The 21,878-nt window shown below is 40.4% G+C and overlaps 4 protein-coding genes across 6 annotated transcripts; 3 read left to right on the plus strand and 1 right to left on the minus strand.

Annotated features, from left to right (window-relative positions):
* Positions 1-27: 27 nt before the first annotated feature.
* On the minus strand, positions 28-4,261 carry LOC135341822 (leucine-rich repeat-containing protein 57-like). Its single transcript, XM_064538486.1, has 4 exons — positions 4,096-4,261; positions 1,253-1,388; positions 645-1,102; positions 28-225 (listed from the first exon to the last, which is right to left on the minus strand). The coding sequence occupies exons 1-4, from the start codon at positions 4,183-4,185 to the stop codon at positions 184-186; spliced, it is 726 nt and encodes a 241-aa protein (XP_064394556.1). The 5' UTR covers positions 4,186-4,261; the 3' UTR covers positions 28-183.
* LOC135341823 (tetratricopeptide repeat protein 36-like) lies at positions 4,234-8,391 on the plus strand. The gene is made up of 4 exons (XM_064538487.1): positions 4,234-4,390; positions 4,634-4,831; positions 5,974-6,174; positions 8,273-8,391. Exons 1-4 carry the CDS (start codon positions 4,310-4,312, stop codon positions 8,354-8,356), a joined length of 564 nt encoding a protein of 187 aa, XP_064394557.1. The 5' UTR covers positions 4,234-4,309; the 3' UTR covers positions 8,357-8,391.
* Positions 8,392-8,428: 37 nt separating this feature from the next.
* On the plus strand, positions 8,429-18,326 carry LOC135341812 (uncharacterized). 3 transcript variants are annotated; one of them, XM_064538470.1, is made up of 15 exons: positions 8,429-8,706; positions 9,973-10,267; positions 10,483-10,801; positions 10,909-11,090; positions 11,188-11,268; positions 12,568-13,119; positions 13,186-13,269; positions 13,503-13,816; positions 13,871-13,930; positions 14,076-14,303; positions 14,438-14,821; positions 14,984-16,051; positions 16,117-16,301; positions 17,617-17,788; positions 18,012-18,326. In XM_064538470.1, the coding sequence occupies exons 1-15, from the start codon at positions 8,581-8,583 to the stop codon at positions 18,249-18,251; spliced, it is 4,290 nt and encodes a 1,429-aa protein (XP_064394540.1). In that variant the 5' UTR covers positions 8,429-8,580; the 3' UTR covers positions 18,252-18,326. The 3 variants fall into 3 exon arrangements, with proteins under 3 accessions (XP_064394540.1, XP_064394541.1, XP_064394542.1); XM_064538471.1 differs by lacking the exon at positions 8,429-8,706 and adding an exon at positions 8,793-9,097; XM_064538472.1 differs by lacking the exon at positions 8,429-8,706 and adding an exon at positions 8,793-9,079.
* Positions 18,323-21,768, plus strand: LOC135341819 (tetratricopeptide repeat protein 38-like). The gene is made up of 12 exons (XM_064538483.1): positions 18,323-18,547; positions 18,732-18,777; positions 18,931-19,086; positions 19,247-19,379; positions 19,829-19,935; positions 20,022-20,144; positions 20,295-20,496; positions 20,598-20,685; positions 21,058-21,120; positions 21,168-21,224; positions 21,279-21,428; positions 21,568-21,768. Exons 1-12 carry the CDS (start codon positions 18,323-18,325, stop codon positions 21,655-21,657), a joined length of 1,440 nt encoding a protein of 479 aa, XP_064394553.1. The 3' UTR covers positions 21,658-21,768.
* Positions 21,769-21,878: the final 110 nt, after the last annotated feature.

The following is a 21,878-nucleotide window of genomic DNA, read 5'->3' on the forward strand; positions in this document are numbered from 1 at the left end:
TGTTTGAGGTGACGTGGCAGGTGGGTATTAAAGTAGTTCATGAGAATGTACTTTGTTTATGATCGTATAACTGACATATCAAATTTAAATACATGCGCATGCACAAAGAAATTTTTAACAATACTAAAGTGCGTATAACATTTTTCACTGGTGGGTTGAAACTGTGTTTGTTCTCTTTATTAGCTACTCGGCTTTCATCTTAGTTGCAGTATATCGCCGACAATACTGTATTATTATAAAGAACATGCACGTTTATACATAATTATATGACAATACTATAATACTATACACATGCATGTATTAAATGTCATAATTATAATTACAGTAGACTCTCGGCCCCACTTGGGACAGTGCAGCTTGGCCAGAATAGCTGCGACTAAAAAACGACCTTACCTCGATCGAATCTAGTTTGGGCAGCCAGTACTGGCCAGTATACAGAATAGTAAACGGCCGCATTTCAGGACGAGTTTGTGAAGTATAAACATCTAGCTAGCAATCCGTGCTAAACCAAATGGCTGGTATAATATCGATCGAGGTGGCCGTATAGAGAGCTGAAAGAGTCTATATAATTATGATCTGAGGGATCCAGTTTACTTAGCAATTACCACAGGAGTTACATAATTATTATACATGCATGCATGTACCTCATCGTATTGAGGAAGTTCTTCTAAGTCCTTCTTTGTGAATAAGTTTCCGTCTACACACAGCAGTGATATATTAGACTCTGAGAGTATAGTTACTGGAAAGCCCATGAGTTGTAAATTGTTCTCCTCCAATCTCAACACTTTAAGTCTCTTGCATCTAGCCAGACACTCAGGGACTATTTGAATACTGTTCCTATTCAGGTTTAGTTCAACGACATTCAAATTTTCCAATCCCTCATTCGGCAATGCTTCAATAGAGTTATCTGATAGGTTGACGAAATCCAACTTCATCATATGACAGAGAAAGTAGGGGAAGTGTTTGATTTGGTTATGTGAGAAATTGACGGATTTTAGAGTTTTTATGTTGACACACGAGTCAGGGAAAGACATCATTTGATTGTGCTCTAGACTGAGAGTTTCCAGCCTCTTTAGATTTCCAATTGTATCAGGCAGTTCAGCTGTGCAAAATCAGAGTACAGGTGAAGTATATATACCTCCCGCCGATTATTTTCTTTTACAGCCTATAGTTATGACTACTACATGTAGTCATATATTATAGGGGGGAGAAAGCCAGGTATGCACAATGGATCTGTAAAGCATTAACTCACTCAGTTTGTTGTGTGTGAGCACCAATGACTTGAGGTTAGTGAACTCTCCAATCACAGGAGGAAGGGATAGTATCCTATTCATAGACATGTCCAGACTTCTTAATGTGCCCTTCACCACAGGAAGCTGCTCAGGAAGCTGCAAGTCAGAGGATTCTAATAACACCCAACACATGTACTTGGGTGAAATGCATAATTTTCGGGTACCCAGATCATAGATATAGATACTACATGGATATGAAACGCCCCTGGATTACGGATAGTATCCTGAGTTTTGCTGGGAGCATGATTGCCTCGCAGCTACCAGAAAATGAATTAAGAGCTATTGGCAAGCTAAGAATCTGTTGTCACAAAAATCTACGATTGGACACTGAAGTGCTACCACTGTGATTGGTTTAACTAAGTCTGTAAAGTAAGGATTATTCCAGTCAGAGCGTTGTAGCTGATTTGTGGAGCTGAAAATGGCTGTATTCACTCTTTTAATAACTTTGTGTCAGTTGATCTGTTGTTTGAAATGAATTGCTGTGTTTATTTTATGTGTAGTAGATAGCCAGTATGTATAGTTACTGGGTCCACATACTTCTGACTTTGTGCATGCTTTAACTATTACGAAGGTGTTTTCAGGTGTCCTTCTTTGTGTCCGTTGATTTCTATAACAACATTTCTTGAATGTCAATACTAAGTTTTATTGCGTAGAGTAAGGGCATGTTCACCGGGTACACTAAGTTCTATTGATGCACATGTCTTAGTTGCTAAAAATCAAGTTCATATACTAAAAATTCACGCTTTTAATGAAATTTGTTGTTGTATCTGAGACGCTCTCAGAGCTGGAACAACTAGTGACACACTTTCAGTAGCATCCGGAATAATTGTATACTAGACCGTTATATCCGAGGCAGCAATCATCATCCCAACTCAAACGTCCGTTCACGGAGGCGTTTCATATCCATGTAATTCATAGTATCTATGCCCAGACCCTCTAATTACATGTATGCATTTGTGTGTACAGACTCTGCACATAGTGTCGTTTTATAACATTATTTGTCTAGTTGAGCTTTCTACTGTCAAATGTCATCATACTGAATATCTGTAAGCTTTTGCTGGCTGATCCACTAGTGCCAAACAGTGTCACTATAAGTATGCCTTAGCTAACAACATAACAACTAGACTAGAAACCACTCTCTTTTTCTCCTGAGGGAAGGGACTGGTAAGCTGCCGTGTTGAGAGTTGTCCCAGTGCGTGAGATTCTGCGCTCCAGTCACAAATACTCATGTTCTACCGCCCACGCACTTACCGTATATCTTCTAATTAATGTGACAGGCTCTGGGAAAACCAGACATTTGGAGCAGAATTTGGTATTGAGCTATAGCTAAATTTGTGCCTACAGTGTAAAATCTCAAATAAAATTTTATTGGTGTATAAGTATCTATAGTCCTTCTACTACCTCTCTGTAAAATCTGATGCTCTAAATCCAACTCTTTCCATCGAAGCGCCTCATCCAAACTTTCGCTATTACCTTATTTTTCCTAATTGAACAATCTTTGAGAGGCGTTTTCTCGATACTACATTTTACGGCTTCAAGTTTCTAACGAGCATAACTCAGGTATGAAACTAGGTATGTGAACACTAAGCATATCATTAAGTAGGCAATGCTCTGCTCTATCACTTGGTACATTAATCAACGAAATTTTAGTCTGCTCCAAATGTCTGGTTTTCCCAGAGCCTGTCACATTTATCGGACACTGCTAATTATCCCGGACACTCTTCTAGGCAATTTTCGTTGTTCTAATACAAAGGACACTCTGGTGCTTTAATAATACATTTGTTCAAAATATCCGGACAATACCTTGAAAAGTTGAGTTACATTCATAGCCGGCCAGTAATACTTAGAGTGCTGCAGTAAGATAGCTTTGAGTAGCTAGTCTTAGATAGCTAGTGCAACTATTCAGTCGCACACTGTTCTATTAAACTTAGCTAGCTCGCATGCAGCTGCATGCTTGTTTTAATTATTCCGGTTCGCATGCTCTAGATATAAAAATCTGTTCCGGACAATTAATTATTTTTTTGCTGCCGATAAATTAGAACATATACGGTACTTATTACTGCACAAAATAGTACCAGCCTTGGGTAGAAATACATCTCTGCCGGCCTGTAATGGAGGCTAAAAGTATATCACCCACACATTACGTGATTTACATCAGTTTTTCAGGGGTTTAATTTTGGGCACTCCTGATTTGTTGCACACGCTGGAATTCCAGCGGCTCAATCAGATTGACTTATTCTATTCAGGTGATATTATAGGAGGCAATAAATAACTGCACGTTGCTCAACGCATTTGGATAATCATTAACGCATGCATTACGCATGGTAAACGCTTCATACGTAGACACTGCTACGAAGCATAAGCAAGCCAAGCAGGGGTCCTTGGGCACAGAGTTAGCACCACAGGCAAAACACATAATAGATTGAAGCACGCTCTTCAGAGAGAGACATGCCTGCGCTTGACGCTTTGCACAATTAACAAATACGCGGGGCGTAAGGTCAGGAATTGTCCATTGGTCTGGCACATTCCATTGTGAAATGACCTCAAGACAAGAGTCCTTCTTAGGAGGGGGCTGATCCATGAGACTAACCAGACGGTAGTACAGTAACATGATGAAGATCTGGCTACTGCCCTATATTTTGAGCAAATCAATGAACTTGACTACTTTGTTCCTGAAAAACTAGCTCCACTAAATAGCCTAGTCCCAAGGCCGGAGACTAGCTTCACTGCACTACAGATAAACACACTTTAATTAATTAAAACTGGTTCTAATTCTGTTATCAACCGTATTTACTGGTCTCACCTGCTCGAGTTTCATGTCTCTCAAAGAACACACACCAGTCCTGCTGGCTTGATCTATTCTCTGAGCCACTGCACTGCTTGAAGCACCCATTATTTATAATGCACAACAGCTCAGTAAACCACACCAGTAAACGTAAAAACAGTGGCAACCTGCTCTTCTAATATAAGGATATCTCTACCAAAAGAAAATTTGAAGCAATTATTATTGCACAAGAATGGCTTCATCTGCCTCTTCAAAGGACGATCGTATATTGAATGTAATATTTAATCCAGATGAACCAATTCTAGGACTGGAGGTAAGTCTTGTATAAAAAAGAAGACCCAGAAAATTATTTGGTTGGTCTAGTTGACACTGTCGTACTCACTCTACTCTCGAACTCAAACTCACTCACATGTAGACGCCTGATTAGGTACCATATACATATACGTATTGAGAGTCTACAGTTTTATTAAAATTTTATGCCACAGTATCATCCCTTGATATATATAAACCCTTGGTATCATTTAATACTTAATTTGGATACGCATTTTTTTCACAGCTAGAAAGTGATGCTGGTGTTGGTGATTGTGTGTGTACGGGTGGGTTGAGCAGTGAGGAGGTGAAGCATGCCCAACTCCTAGAGCTGCAGGCAGTGAAGGTGGCAGAGGGTGGCAATCTAGTTAATGCACTTGAACTACTCAACAACGCTGTCACAGAGGTGCCTGGCTATGCCTCCGTCTACAACAACAGGGCTCAGGTATACAAGTGGTCTGGTACATCTTCGTGCGTATTATAAAGGTTCGAGTAGAATTTAGTTGCGAACAACTTTACCACGCCTAGCGCCTTCAATCTTTGCACATTATTAATTTTTGCATTTTCTAATTAAAGAACAAAATGTTCATGGAATAGTTTTCATGTAGAATTGCTAACCCACGTAAACAGTGAACATTAAGCCCCTCAAAAATTGTGCGCTATATTTGCTCGTGGTCTTGACTTGAAAGGACCCCGAGACTTAAATCCTTGTCCAGCATTTCATACTCCCTCTTCATGTCCTCAGACCTGTTTGAACTGCTTACTACTGAGCACTGTACTGAGCACTGTACTGTATACGTATAGCAGAAAATTTTCGTGAGGTGCAAAATTTCGCGTTCGAGGGAAACAGAAAATGCAAAAATTAAAAATGGGATAAACTCCCACGCACCGATATTTCACATGCAAAGCTATTAGTGGGTGTGGTTTCCTTGCATTGAACCGCGACTATTAGAACCCACAGAAATTTCTGCTAAGGGCTCTGGAGCCAAATAGCGAAAATTTGCACCTGCAAAAATTCCCACTATACGGTAACTAATCTGAAGTACAGGGTATAACATAAATGCCACAATTGTATACAAATGTACTATTGAACCTTTATAAAGATATCTAAATACCATTCTACTGTTAATAACGCATGCTGCTGTAAAAGTACAGTGCTATTGCTCATTGCTGGATAAAGTAAGAGGAACGGAAACATGCTATACATTCGCGTTAGATTTTGTTTGGTTTGTTACAATAATTGTGCTAATTAAAGTATCTATAGGGAAAATCTACAAAATCTATACACCAATGACCATAGGCTTTCTCCTCATACTAAATATAACAATCAGTGTGATGATATAGGAACAAAACTCTGTTTTCAGAACTCAAAGAGAAAACTCCTTGTTAGTAGCTAGAAGTCTGTAGGTAGTCTGCGATGGTTCAGCATAGTGTTAATTTACTAAGCTCAACTAGCCTCTAAAATCATGATATGACGCTACACGTACAATTGATATAGCATCACGTGGTGCATTTCCAATCTCTTTCTTTCTTCTATCTATGGTTCTATCTATGGTGTGTACATAATTACGATAAATTTACATTCAGGTATATCGTCTGCTGAACCAGGTGGACCTAGCTCTGACAGACTTAGATGAGGCCATTCGTCTCTCCAATGGTCAAGGGAAGGTAGCAGAGCAAGCATTCACCCAGAGAGGCCTCATTAGGAGATTGAGGGGGGAAGATGAGGGGGCTTTAGCTGACTTTAAGTGTGCTGCCAATCTTGGCAGTCGATTTGCCAGGAAACAGGTAGGTCTATATAATTACCAAGCGGAAAGCGAGGCGAATAATCGTTCTACCTGATTCTGTAAATATATGTCTGTAACGGATGTGAGTTGGGCTCCCCTGTGGGAGCTTTGAGGCAATAAAGAAGCAAACGATTCACTTGCCTAGATGGGCGTGGCCATCTCGTACTGCAACTCTGCAAGCCACTGTGCAATTTTCTCTGCTCTTAGGCTTTTAACTGTCTCTAGCTCTCAGAGTAATAGTTAGGAGACAGCAAGCAGATCAGCAGAGGTCAGCTCGTATTATATTGTAGGTATCACAATCTTATTGTAAGTAGATCTATACTGAAATAGTGTCAACTCTAGTATGTATTCCTGACACTTTAGTGTAGTTCCTACAGATGATATAAAAGAGAAAGTGATAATTATATAAGCTCACAACAACGTTGCCAATCCCTCTCTTCAATCTATGCTAATGCTATACACACAATACGTCCAGATCCTATTAATCGGCCAGTTATTTTCTCTTCATTTTTGTACCCCTTTCATTTAGCTATTAATTATTATTTAGCAACATAAACAAATCAGAACTTCCCGCGAGGCGCCTGCGTATAATTATATACATACATGTACATGTATAGTATCGCGAGCATAACTTTTCCGGGCCGTCTGGTCACTATTGCATGTTGGCAGTGCCAATTAGATTTGACTACGTGTTTAGTGGGCGGTAACATTCTGTAATTTTCCCAATTATAGCATGAAATGAACGTGAAACGAAGGATAATATTTAATCTACAGTGTTGCACCATATCTGGCTGCGAAGGAACTCGGTTACAAAGAGCTCAGACCCAAGCTAGCTGCAAATGAAGTTTACATGTGGCTTTAGTTAATTAACGAATATCTTGCACGTGACTACATTCCTTAGTGGCCACGGAATCATTGCAATAGTGACCAGACACCCCTCCCCCCCCCCCCCAACGTCTGCTCGCGAGACTAGATATTATATACATGTACGTGTACATTAAGAAGTTGCTGAAAACCTAACGAAGCTACTGCATGCATCAAGAGTCATTAGGAAGAGTACGTAACTCCAATTGACTGTACACAAAAAGTATTCCTCCAGACCTACGTCACTGATACTAGCTGTTGTAACCGCAACTAGCAGGAAAGGCAATGAATAAAATTAGTACCGTCAGGAGCCCATAAAGAGAAGGAGCGTCGGGGATCACATCTCGTAATTGCCGGTGAAACCGCACTTCCTTGTTTGGAAGTGACTAAGTGCTTACAAACCGCAGCCCTGCATTGCGTATAACACGTGTAGGGATTCAACCACTTAAGTGACTCTGCATATATGGAAATGCGGTCATAACCACTTACGAGATGTGATCCCCGTAGTCAGCCGCTCCTTTTCTTTATGGGCTCCTGGTACCGTATATCTTATCGGACACTTCTAATTACCCCGGACACTCTTTTGGGAAATTTTCGTTGTTCTAAGTAATACAACGGACACTCCAGTAATTTAATATTACATTTGTTCTAAATATCCGGACAAAATAATACCTTGAAAAGTTGAGTTACCATTCATAGACGGCAAGTAAGACTTAGAGTGCTGCAGTTAGATAGCTGCAGTTAGATAGCTTTGAGTAGCAAGTTTTAGATAGCTAGTGCAACTATTCAGTCGTACCCTGTTCTATTAAACTTAGCTAGCTCGCATGCAGCTGCTTGCTTGTTCTAATTATTCCGGACACTTCGCTTGCTCTATTCCAATTATACCCAGACAATTTCCAAAATAATTATTTTTTGCTGTCCGATAAATTAGAAGATATACGGTAACAGACGGTAACTCATTGCCTTTCCTACTGGCAGTTGTAAATCAGTGATAATTATCACTATGTTATTCATTGCAAATTCAGTTTATACAACAGCATGTGGTTGTGACGTAGGTTGGAAGAAACGCCCACTACGGTTTTAAGTGGAGTTGCGTACTCTTCCTAATGAACTCTTGTATGCATGCATGTATATCATTTTTATCCCATGTCAATAAAATATGAATTTGTGTGGTCAGTGCCATAATTGAAAATTTATATGTTTCGATATTAATCACTGTCATTATGCTTGTGCAGGTTGTGACGATGAATCCGTATGCTGCACTCTGCTCGAAAATGCTCTCACAAGCTATAAATAAACTGAAAACTGGTGATAATTAATTATGATCGTCATTAATATTATGGGTGTCAGGAAATTGATCAAGCAGAAGAAATGCTGATTCAGCACAGTAATGGTCTCGGGCCACGCCCTCCGCAACAATTAGCTAAGACTAGATTCCAGCCCTATCCGGTCCTAGATCCTAGATCCTCTACTGTACCCAAGGCCCAGAGCAAAAAACCTGTTGACCAGGCCGGAGACAGATAATCTGCTGGACCACTTCACCATGTACCAGGAGCCAATCGTACATGCACTGGACAGTGCTAGCACTAGCCAAGGCGCTCTTACGCCACCCACTGCCAGTGGCACTGGTCCTGGTCCTAAGCATCTTCTGTGTTCTCCCGATGCTCTAGTAAGTACTAGACTAGTACATACCGTAGTTGATGTAATTACAGCGCCAGCAAAAGATAATTATTTTTGCGAGACTATACATGAATTTATATGGATATGGTGGTATATGACCAACAATTTCGAATTTCGTTTAATTAGACTGGCGCTTGTAATTAATCGGACAGCAAAAATAATTATTTTGGAAATTGTCCGGGTACAGATTTTTATAGAGCACGAAGTGTCCGGAATAATTAGAACAAGCAAGCAGCTGCCGAGCTAGCTAAGTTTAATAGAACAGGGTACGACTGAATAGTTGCACTAGCTATCTAAAACTAGCTACTCAAAGCTATCTAACTGCAGCACTCTAAGTCTAAGTTACTTGTCGTCTATGAATGGTAACTCAACTTTTCAAGGTATTTAGAACAAAATTAATGTAGTACTGGAGTGTCCGTTGTATTAGAACAACGAAAATTGCCCAAAAGAGTGTCTGGGGTGATTAGAAGTGTCCGATAAATTAGAAGATATACGGTACTAGACTACCGTACTTCTTCTAAATAAGGCGCCTCTTTTTAATAATTACGATATGAGCAAGGGCCATAATTAGAGACAGAAAAATTAGATTTGGTCCAGGGAGGCACGTATTTAGAAGGGCGCCTTATAAATAGAGGTTATTTGAACAATCTTGGTATCCTCGATTCCAGGCCGTGTCTCATCATCCTCAAGCTTTCTGAAAAAAGATGTGATGTTGGCCTCCATTTACAACGCGCCACCAAAAATAATCTCTCTAGCCACGTGGAGCTCTATATGGAGACTTTAAAATTACTTTTCAGTCTGGGTGGCGCCTTATTTAGAAGTACGATAGTACATGTACGTTTAAGCCACTATTAAAGTGTTGTGCCAGCATTGAATGTGCAATGATGTGGTACGTACATTGTAGGTCTATCCTGGCCTAACCAGTATAGCCTAATGACCAGTATAGGCTGACAAAATAGTGGACAAAGCCGCCCCCCCTAGCTCCCCTCAATATTATCAGAAGCATATGAGAGATGGAGCGCCTTACTACATGGATTCTGTATCGTCCTGCTATGTACAAGTTCTGATCAGCCGCATATGTACACTAGCACATTACAAACAAGGAAATCTAGTTAGACGATAGTGAGTATGCATAGTACATGTAAGATGCTCCATTTCCTCATGCATGTGCTCCTGATATTATCTAGCAATGCATTGCAAGTAGATGTCAGGTAGGCACTTTGAATCTCTGCATACATTCAATTTCTTCATACAGGGGTGTGCTGGTGCAGAAGACTACCTATCTGATGACGAGGATAGCAACGACCATCCCAATAATACTGCAGCTGCCTATGTCACTACTACCAAGATGTGGCGTCGTAAAACTGCCCTGAGGGTGTACTTCATGGACGAGCAGATCCTCAATAGTTGGAGTGTAGATCGGGCAACAATGAATGTTGACAACATCCTTGGCTGGGCAGCGGAGTGGAATACACAGCTTGCGCCTAACATACCAAAGTTCATCAAGGAAGATGTGATCGAGATGTCTGACATCAGGGTCTCTTTTGGAAGTAAGCACACTACCATCATGCAGGGACTCAATTAGAGTTCATGGAACCTGCCTAGATTCCTTTTTTGTGTACCTAGCCTTGACCCCCCTTCTGCCTAAGCAATGCTCTAATTGTATATCTTCGCCTCATTCAAGGTGTCACCTGACTACATCTATAATTATGTCAAGAAGAGTTGTACTGCCTTTTTGTCTTAATGTCTTAATTGTCTTACTCAGGAGGTGCAGGTTGCTGGTCGAAGGTGGGGACTGATGCCAAGAATGTGCCTGGAACAGCTCCTACAATGAACCTCACTCTGAAGAACTTCCCACCCGATTTTCAACGCTACCTAGTCATCCATGAGTTTGGGCATGTTCTTGGCTTGCAGCACGAGCATCAACGCTCAGACTTCTGGATAGCAGGCTCTAAGTATCTTGATGTCAAGAAAATGGAGAGAGACCATCGAATGAAGTTTACTGATTTTGTGGTTGATATCTTACAGCTTTCGTACAAAGGTGACATGTCCACATATGATCCTGACAGCATCATGCATTACTGGTAGGTTTTACCTTGGTGTTACTAAGGTACATACATCATACCCATGTACTGCATCATCTAGTTTTATGAACATAATGGTATATACACTGTACTTAATGTGTACCTAGGTTTGATGTACGTTGGCTCAAGGACAAGTATGAAAAGTATCAGAATCGATCTCATGTTCAGCAGTGCAAAAAGTTGACTGAAAAGCAACGGAAATTCCTTCTAGGGATTCACAGTAATAATGGCTCCAGCTTTTCCCAGCGTCCTTCCCAGACTGATCTCTTATTTTTGCAGAAGTGCTACAGTGAGTCAAGTGCTAACTGCAGCTTCTAATAATCATTATAGAACCGCGTACTGCATGGTGATTGAATGTACTAATTAAAGCACATGCTCCTATGTAGGTAGCCGGGACTTTCCAGATAATGACTCAGGTTCATTTCGGCCATCTTTGCAGGGGCCTACCAGTTCTCAAACACCGAAAGGTTAGTTGTAAATTCTCGTAGCAACGTACTTCAAATAGTCAGAGGTCAAGTGATATGTGTGCGGGCAGAGGAGGTAGGACACGCCACACGTCATTAGTTATCGTATAGAATGCAATTAAATTATGACCTTTAACCTTTATTGGGGGCGTAGACGCGTGGCACTCATGCACTGTCAAGTTGCTTCAAATAATTATTGTGGCAGACTGCAATTGTTCTGAGTCAAGCTCTATATACAGTAGACTCTCACTAATCTAGCTGGCTCTCTGTAGTCAGTCGTTTCGTTTGGCATAAATCGCTATCTTTAGCTTGATCAGTACGTACTGCACAAAACTCGCCTTGAAATGTAGCCAACTCGCTATTATTTCTGGCTGTCCCAAAAACTATGTTTTTAATGTACTTTATTACGGCTAGATATGACATTTTGGGTGTGGTTTGGCAGATAAAATTGGGTTACACTTAAATAGAGAGTAAAATTTCATTATCCTCGAGACAAAACTGCAAAATTAGTCATTAGATTCGAGGTAGGATCGCTTTTTAGCCGCGCCAATTTTCTGAAATGCAGCTACCTTGCTACGGCCAAGCTGCACTGTCTCAAGGGTGACCGGATTAACGAGAGCCTACTGTAATTGGCAATCAATTACATAACACTTGCATGCTGTGATTATGAGTCAGCAATTTTCAATATGATAAGGTCAAAGTTGAACTAATAATCAGAAAATGGGCGTGTCTCTTGTGTGCGCGTGCGCATTACAGTTGTTACCATATAGAGAAGGGTATTCTTATCTTATGCATATATATGTGTAGACGTCCACGTAGTTTATCCATGGCATACCATATAGCGTGTATATTTCGAGGGTATAACATTTTCACGGTTTTCGCTGATTAAGCATTGTATCGCGAATATTTATACACACGAATTTAATATCGCATGCATGCATGCTGTAGAAAGGCTGCTATTCTGCGAAAACCTTTAGTCCTTCCACGAAAGTTTATACCCTCAAAATATACCCCGCTATACAGTATTCAGTTTTCTGGCCTGCCTTTGGGACCAAGGTGTGTGGATAGTTAGTGATCTTGCAATTGCTTCCTAGCTTTTTTATGCCGAGTTCTCTGTAACTGTACTTATTCACTTGCTCAGCAATAATCACAGTACCCAAGTGTTATAGTAACCAATTAAGTGCAATTGCTCCAAAGCTGCTCCGCGCCTGTTGTACCTCCCCTAGGGATTTTTTTTTTCTTGTACACGCATGCCCTTTTGGGATTTAGCCAATCTGTAACACTGATCATCTTTTCCTACAGATTGCACTGAATGCTCTCCCGATCAGATTCAGCATATCCAGCTGGTGAGGAAGCAGCTGAAGTACGTACATAAGATTCGAAACATTGACAAGGACTCTGTTAATACAGTCTCACAAGGAGCCCTCTTAGACTACATCGAAAATTACACCAAAGGTTGTAGCCCAGACTTCAATCACTTGAAATCACACCTTGAGAGCCTTCAGCTACACGAAGGTCTTGTCTCTGATTCCTGTGTACTGGAGTTGGCATTGAAGCACGTAGATGACAAAAAAGACGAAAAAAATGGCAAAGAACCCCTGTTTTGCAAAGACGTGGTATATCATGCCAGTCTTTGTTGTTTGGCTGTCAACACCTGTGACAGTATGTCTTCTCTTCAGATGTTTTTGAGTGACAAAAAACGTATAAGTGGCCACTGCTTTCAGGAGGTTTCCCTATCTTACAGCGAACAAGAGCGTTACCTTATAGCACGGCAAGGAGAGTCAACTTACTATGTTGCACTTCAGGGCGTCTCGGACGTTCGAGAATGGTTGATATATCGTTCTTTCAAAGAAGGTACTTGTTTTGTATACCTCGTGTATGTTGAGTATATAATTACACTTACGACTGTGCTTTGAATAGGAATTGCCGCTCAAATCAACAGCTTTCCTGTCCAATTCATTGTGGATCTGCTTGCTGGCAAAATGAACCGAGTCGTTTTGACTGGTAATACTATGTCACTATGCCTGATACAGTCTGTAGTTTAGTCATGCTTTAGCATGCCGACTTTACAACAGAGCTTCACATTTTTAACATGTAGCAATTAACATGCTTCTTATGAATACCGATAACACTTAGGACTAATAATTAGCTCAGTCAAATTAGCTCAGTCATGGTGATCACTGATTTCTTATTTCCACAGTATGTACTAGGAGATGAATTTCGATTAATCTTTGCAGGGTTCTCTTTTGGTGGTCTGTTGGCTTCGTCCATCACAGCAAAAGTGTGGCAGTCTCCCTCTTTAGGATGGAAGCACATGCAGGAGTCTCTAGTTTGTATTTCATTTGCTCAACCTCACCTACCTGTTCCTGAGTTAGACATCATTGCACAGGAATCCCCATTGATAGCACGTTCCATGCATCTGATATACTACGAGCAGGACAAGATTCCTCTTGTCATCTCATTGTTTGATCAAAAATGCAGTGCTTTCCTGGTGGAAACACGCACAAGTGAGCCAGGCCTTAAGTTGTTACTGCACAAAGAGCCAGGCACAGTGAGTTGTAAAAGTACACCACATGATTTAAAGATGTCAATGTTATTTACTAAGGCTTTTGAAGACCCACTGACCCAGAAGCTTATAAGGCAGCTTGGAACTCTAATGAACACTGTGAGTTTAATATTATCGCTTACATGCATGTAAATTGTACGGAGTGAAGTCCTGTTTATGTTATTGATTAATTTACATTGGTGCATGCTACCAGTTTTAATGATAGTGCAACATTCTTTTCATTTCTTCTTTACAATGTGTGAAGCGCCAGGAAATCAAGAGATCGCTATCTGAAGAACTGGAGAAGTCTCTGACTGTAATCTCTCCCATGGCTACTCAGATGCGTAATGCCGATTCAAACCACTTCACCCACTACTCATTGTGCACGGATCGCACCGAGAGGGGTCTTACTTTTAATAAGATTTCTAAGCAGGAGGTTCGCACTTGTTTCACTGTCGAAGATGTTGATGCCCTCCTCCGTAATCATAGCAAGGTACAAGTACGGTATATGTATTAAACTTGCCAACTGAACGTATCTTAAGTGACAAACAGTTACATTTACTGGTCAAGTAAAGCAATGTTATTGTACAAGTGCATGGTTGACTCAAAAATATTCCACGTGCACAGCACTCCATGATGGTGTACGCTGACAAGCTGGCCAGAGGTTATTTGAACAAGTCATCTGATTACACTATTCCAGACAACCATATCATACCCAAGTCTGTCCGTAAACTGCAGCCTGTTCTCACTGAAGTGCAAGTAGCCGAGTGCTCTTCAAATTTGTGTCTCACCTTATTTGGAGACAACCTCTGGTTCTGCAAAATGTTTGAGATTGAGGGAATTGAGTTCCCAGTTTTAGTGTCTGCTAACTCTCAATCTAGCATTCAATCCAGTCTCTCCGATATGGACAGTAGTGTGTTGGGTGATATCTCTAATGGAGATCCTTTAAGCGTCACTCTCCATTCTCATTTTGGGGAGCCTCTGGTTGTTCAATCAATTCTACACAAAAAGGTGCTTTAAAATTGTCAACAGAGCGTTTGCGTCGTGTTTAAGCATAATTGTTTATTAGAAAGTACAGTATCCACAAGCTTTCTCAGAAGGCTTTCTAAAACAGAACATTTAGTGGTCATAATAATTATTATGTCAATCCAGTTCCATTCATTTAATTTGCAGGAATATGCTAAAACAGCCAGACAGCGTCATGTTGAAGCACTCAAGCCATCAGAGCTAATTGAGTTGACATATCTCAGTGCGTTACTAGAACGGCAACCACACGGACATTTTGCTGATACAACTTCTTTTAAGGCCACGACTATTCGGAAATTTATTGACAATGCACAAAAGTCTGTCCCTTTAGAGAGCATAGGTATGTGTTGTACATCCGAAAACAATGTGGTATCTGAAACATGTGCTAAAGTAATTTTAACGCACGCTGACAACCTACCATTCTCGTTGCCTCTCTGTGAATTGGCTGAACGCACTCTCTCAAGAGTTCGTGTAAGCGATGGAGGGTCTAATTCCCCAGATGGAACAGTTGAGATGATTAGTGCATTGACTGAAAATACGTGCTATACTAGTATTGACTTTCTGTACCCACAATGTTTTCCGACATCTCCTTACGCAGAGCTGGTGAGAGTTAGAAGTGAACTCGAGTCTCGAGTAAAAAATGACCCTGCCCATCCTGATGACGCAACGTTTGATGATGTATCCACCGTTTTGTCAGATATCAAAGATCTTAGGCATTCAACATTAGCTATCTCTGTGACCCTTCTTGGAAAGTACTTTGAGTGTCAAAAGATCTTAGTTCAGCATGGAGCCTTACTGAAGCTACATGATCTTACAGCTGATAGAAGGACTGAGTTGCTTCAGAAAGGAGATGTAGAATCCAACCAGATGGAGTCGAGTTTGATCACACCACTCAAAGATCAACCATATGCTGCTGAGATTGGCTACTCATTTTTGCTCGAAAGTCGACTTGCAAAGCTTTGTAAAGAGCTGAGAATCACTCAAAACTACCCGCTTGACACTCTGATACAAAGCTGGAAAAATAAGTTCAAAGGCTACCCATTATCACTTATCGTTGAGTCTAGCATCCCAGTAGTTGCTCGCTGGTTGAAATGGTGCTTGATGGTCAACAATTTGAGAACGGAGGTGTGTAAAAAGTTTCCTCCTGCAATTGGGGTGGTTGGCCTTATCAACTCCGGTAAAACAAAGCTTGTTCACTCCCTTTTTGGAATACAGGTGAGTGAAGCCTATTTTTCATTCACCTTGCAAGTTTCATTATGTATACACACAACTTCCACTAGGTATCATCCGGAACTAACGAAAACACACGGACCACTATTCCCTTTGTGTACAACTTAAATGATACCGTTGGCAATGTGGACATTGTGGACTTTCCTGGTGTTAATGATGTTGACAAGAGCGTTTTCGATGTGGGAAATTTAATTCTTACACTAGCCCAAGTCATAATTTTTGTTGTGGATTACAGGTATAATATAATTATGTTCCGTCATATGAATGTTATACTGTAATACCTCTAATTAAGGTGACCCTCCAAATATGCAACAGCTTAGGCAATTTTCTAACCTCTAAAAGTAGCAACAGCTGCGTTGACAATTAATGTCGTGTCCTAAATGGAGGTAAATGTAGCCACACCCTAGCCTCGATTCTAGCCACTGGAAAATACACGTTTTTAAGCGGCTAGAAATCGAGGCAAGTAGACTGAGTAGAGCCAATTAGATGCGACCCTCTAAATATGCGACACCAGGTCTTCTCGGAGGAGGTCCAACAACCGTGCGCCTAACATTAATGTTTGCTGAATCAGCATTTTGCCTTTAGAGGTAGGTGTTTGCACTCCTCTTAGACTTAGTCCTCTGTCTCGTATTATGCTAGGTCTATTTCTATAATAGTAGCTCTAACTCTCTCAACAACATCTGTAAAGGCCAATTATATTAAACGATGATTCAGCAAAAATTAATGCTAGGTGCATGCACAGTTGTCTGTCTTCAACCGAATTTTTCAAATCTCCAAAAGAAGCGACCTCTGGCTTCGTGATTATTAAAAAAGTATTGCCTTAATTAGTTAGAGGGGGCTGGCTCGATCATAATTTGTGATACTTTTTTTTGTATTGTAGAGCATAATACAAAAATTAAAAAACTACACTGTAAACGTCACTATCCTGAGCTGTACGAATACAGTAGACTCTCGCTATTCTGGCTCTCTGGAAGTACGGCCACCTCTCGATATACCGGTCATTTGGTTTGGCACGGATTGCTAGCTATAGTGCACAAAACTCACCCTGAAGTACGACCACTCACTATTCCGTATACTGGCCAGTGCTGGCTGTCCCAAACTAGGTAATTTTGTACGTTATTACAGCCGAATATGATCTTTTGGGTGTGGTTTGGCAGATAAAATTGTTAATAGAGAGCAAAATGATTCATTATCCTTCATTATCCTCGAGATAAGAACCGCAAAATTAGTCATTAGGTTCGAGGCAAGGTCGTTTTGCTGTGGCTATTTCCTGAAATACAGCCACCTCGCTATTCCAGCCAAGCTGCACTGTCCCAAGGGTGACCGGATTAACGAGAATCTACTGTATTTACGAAATACTTAAATAGGCAGTTCATACGAAAATGTTCACTAACGAAAATTACCCACTATATACGGTAAATGTACATGTAGCATTTCATTTGCTTTTAAAGCAGATCAGTTTCTGTAATCAATACTATTTCTTCGAGTTAGCAAAATAGGACACATATTACTTACTTGTCCACACTTAATAGTACCTGTACTGTATATAGGGACGTAGCATCAGAAGCATCAAAATCTTGGCTGGATACACTCAGGTTGAAGGATGTGCCAATGCTTGTCTGCCTCACTTATGCTGACAAGTTCTATGCTGAGCAAATGGGCAACGATGGTGAACACCCTGAAGAGTCAAAAATTAAACTAGCCTTGCAGAGACAGTTAAAGGTAATTTAGTCTCCATCCATTTGCTTTGCTATGACAGGTATGTGGAGTGTTTGGATATTGGTATTATATTTATGAAGATGAAGTGCCTTGTTTGGTTACAGGGATATGATTGTTTACCTTAACTAGTATGCAGAAATGATTTTGTTATTTCCAGGACTGTATTATGCAGCATGAAAATTGTGTAGATCTGAGTGTACTTTAGGAATCCCATTTACACTTGCAGACCATCAGGTACAGAGTAAAAATACCTGGATGTCTGGATGTCAAATTCTGCACCTTTAGCCAAGACAAAGATTCTATTTTCAACAATGAAAAGGAACGTGAAAGGCTGCGTGATGTTGGTATCAGTACGCCAAAAGATGTAGGGCACTGGATAGCACGAACATTTGAACACCGGCTGGAAAACAAGACCCTTGCATTAAACATTAGGACCTATTTAGATCAACATAAAGGACTTTTTTAGAACTGTTCTCTAGAGTATAATTTTATACTAAAACCAAGTCAAATGCATAAAAATTAATTATTGTTGTATTTATGAGACGATTCATACCCAGATTAGTCTTCAACCTTGCTATCATGGCTATGGTGCTGTGCTTTGATGTTACAGGACAACCCATCACTTGCAAGAGCAAAGCGGCGTTACAGGTCTTCAACAAGGGAATAACAGAGTATGTGTTTCTCAGAGACCCTTTCTACCATCTGTTTGAAGAAGCTCTTCGCCTTGAGGATAATGAACTCGTCATTGTCCATTCTCTACTGGTACGGATAATAACCCGTTAATCCCACTATCTCCCCATGCACTCTACCCCAATTATCTTTCCCCCTCTCCCTAATAATTATGTTGACCTGATACATACATGTACGTCCATGTGATAATTAGAATCTACTATCGTGCCAGGCTAATACGGTTATTCTATAATTTCCATACCTTTTCATTTTCCAGATCATACTTCATCTGATAAACTTGAAGCCCCCTGACACACCTGCTGGTGAGATAGTGTTTCATACTGTAGCCTGTATATAATTATATAGGATCTACTGTTATACAAATGGTCTCAGTTAAAATTGTCCATACAGTGTAGTTCCAGCTTTTGGATAGATCTAGTTTTGCATTAAATTGGATACCTCTTTGCACACGACAGTATCACCTCACCTTGATGCTGTGAATGCTGCTACCAATAGTGAAAGACTTTGCGAGAGGGAGAGGGCGTACATGAGGTCTGCTATTGGCCTTGCCTCTGGAGACCCTGATAAAGCTACTGAGGAGCTTTGTCGTATGCTCCTAACCCATCCCAGAGGTAAATGTATGGCATTCTATAGCATGTAAAAGGAAGCTACATGCCTCCAACACCTTCTCTTTGGAAGTATACGTTCAACTTTCTTGGGTCGATAAGGCTGGTATCTGTTAGTACAGCTCTGATATGAATGTTGACAATTTGGTTATCTGCATCTATTCAGATATTCTGGCCCTTCGTTTGGCTGCGGACATCTTTGGAGCATTTGGAGAGCATCGGAAGAGTCGAGATGCGTGTGCAAGAGCCATGCCTTTCTGGACTGAGGACATGCCTCTCTACCCTGGCCTTCTGGCAAAGTGAGAACCTGTATAACGTAGGGGTAAATTTATGCTGTACATGTAAATCCAGCAAAAGTATATGTATAATACTTGGCTCTTTTATGAGTATCTACATTGTATATCTAAAGTTCAGAAATGCATTGGCACATGAACAGGTTCATTTATGGTAGTGATCGTACATAAACCAAGTGTCTGCAGCTCTTGACGATACTACTCTGCAGCACACTCTAGTAACATTTGTATTGTGACAGGTTGTTTGTCGTTTGTTTGATGTCGTTCGAGTTTTTCGAACTTCTTCGAACTACACCACTGCATGCTTTACATGTGTTCCATGAGGTTTGACTCTTTTAAACTTCTTCGAGTTACACCACAGCATATATAAGTGACATGGATTCTATAATGTTCTCGTTTATCTGTGCGTACATTATAAAGTTGTTGTTTCTATTTCACACGGTCTGCTACTTTAGCTACGGGTTTGCACTAGAAGAGAGCAAGGAGCGAGAGAGAGGAGCAGAACTGTGCAGAAAGGCACTCTCAATGGAACAAAGATTGCCCTTCGCTACCCATGGCCTAGGTATGTGAGTAACAGGCATTCATTTGCTATCTGAAACCAATAGTGTTACCCACATAATTATGAAAACAATATTGTCATTTACATAGTTCATGTTTACGAGGAGCTATGTGATCCGAGAGAGGGTGTTGAGTTCCTTGTTCGGACACGATCTGATTGGTCAGGACAATTTGCAGGACATATCACATGGCATCTTATACTCTACTATCTTGGTACAATTATATTTCACATCTATAATGTATTATATTATAGATTCAAGCACATGCCTATAGACTCTTACAAAGGTGTATGACTAAATACCCGGTAATCGCCATGCACACACATAAAATTAGTTGTAGAACCTTAATTGTGTTTTCCACCAGATCTTGGTGACTTAGAGAGTGTGTTCCGAGAATATGATGCTGTGTTGCAAGTCAAAGCAGTCAAGGAGAATGTCAAAGGTCTGCTTGATGCCTCGTCATTACTTTGGCGTCTGGAGATGTCGGGTGTAGCTGTTGGAGAAAAGAGATGGGAGACAGTGACTGAAGGGATGAAACATCACATCCAAAATCACAGATCACCATGGTGCATTCATGTATTTACTACAGCCTCACTTTTTATCTACATGCAGAATGTCTATAATTATGTGCTTCAAATTTATGACATGCATAATTGTGTACATGCAGGTTCTGTGCTCACATTATGTTCAGCTTAGCTCGAGGTAAGGTGACAGAGTCAGCCGCCAGACTGTCCCTTGCTCATGAGATGATCAGGGTAAAGTCCTCACCGTGCACAGCTATACAATGTCATGTATCTGCTCCTGGTGTAGAGCTTTACTGTATTATTTTACTTACAAAATTAATTGTGAGTAAATCAGTGTTTCGAATTCGACATGCAGCATAAATATAAATACATCAATAATTATTGAATGTAGATCTATAGCGGGTTATTTTTGTATGATGTAAATTTTCGTTTCGTAGAGCATCATCCGAAAATTAAAACTGCGAAATTATTCTACCGTAAATAGATTCAACGTCACTATTATTCTCCTGAGCTGTTTAATTGGGTATAGTTCATACGAAAATGTGCACCAACGAAATTACCCGCTTAAATTTTGGCTTTAGCAATTTCTTGTATCACTCACAGTCCATGGAAAATTACTCTTCATCAGAAATTGGTGGAATACCAAACCAACAAGTTACCGAACGAGTAAGTAGAGTAGTTGTCATTCGTACGTTAATTGTTGGTGTGTGCAGCTTGGTGTACCAGTTTGTACAGCTCTACTAGCATATGGAGAAGAGAAGTACGAGGAGGTACCAGTTACAAAGGGTCTGATCCTCATAACCCATCTCCATTATTATATATAGGTGCTACAAATCATGCTGCCACTGAGGCACGAGTTTATACGGTTTGGTGGTAGCTGGTCCCAGAGACAGGTGTTCAATGTCACTATGATTCAGGCAGCTGTTAAAGCTAACAATGGGGCAGTTGCTACTGGACTAGTTGCTGAAATGATGGTATATATACCACTGTATACTTACAGTAAAGCTGTACGTTTATTTAATATACTACTTTGGGTTGGTGAGGGCTAGCTATTATATGACTGCGTGTACATGATATTATTATTGAATGCACGTCACATTAATTCTCTTTTAGGGTCACAAGCCATGCAATCCCAAATATCAGGAATTGCTAAAACAATTGAAGAAGCAAATCACAAGCATAAACTTGCATGCAGATTTATAGCTAGTGTATTTTCTTCTTCATTCTGTATAGATTATTATACAGTATTTGCTGTACGTGCATGTTGTTGTATACGCCTTTGTCAAGTTCTGTGCAGTGTTGGTGTTGCCATTAGCCTTTGGCTGTACATGTTGTATGTATACGGTCTGGAACCTACGACCCAAAGTTGACATACCGGTACTGCATGTATACCAATGACAATTAACTATTTGTACGATCACAAC

The sequence above is a fragment of the Halichondria panicea genome, chromosome 9 (genome assembly GCF_963675165.1).
Source record: "Halichondria panicea chromosome 9, odHalPani1.1, whole genome shotgun sequence".
In the NCBI taxonomy this organism is placed as follows: Eukaryota; Metazoa; Porifera; class Demospongiae; order Suberitida; family Halichondriidae; genus Halichondria; species Halichondria panicea.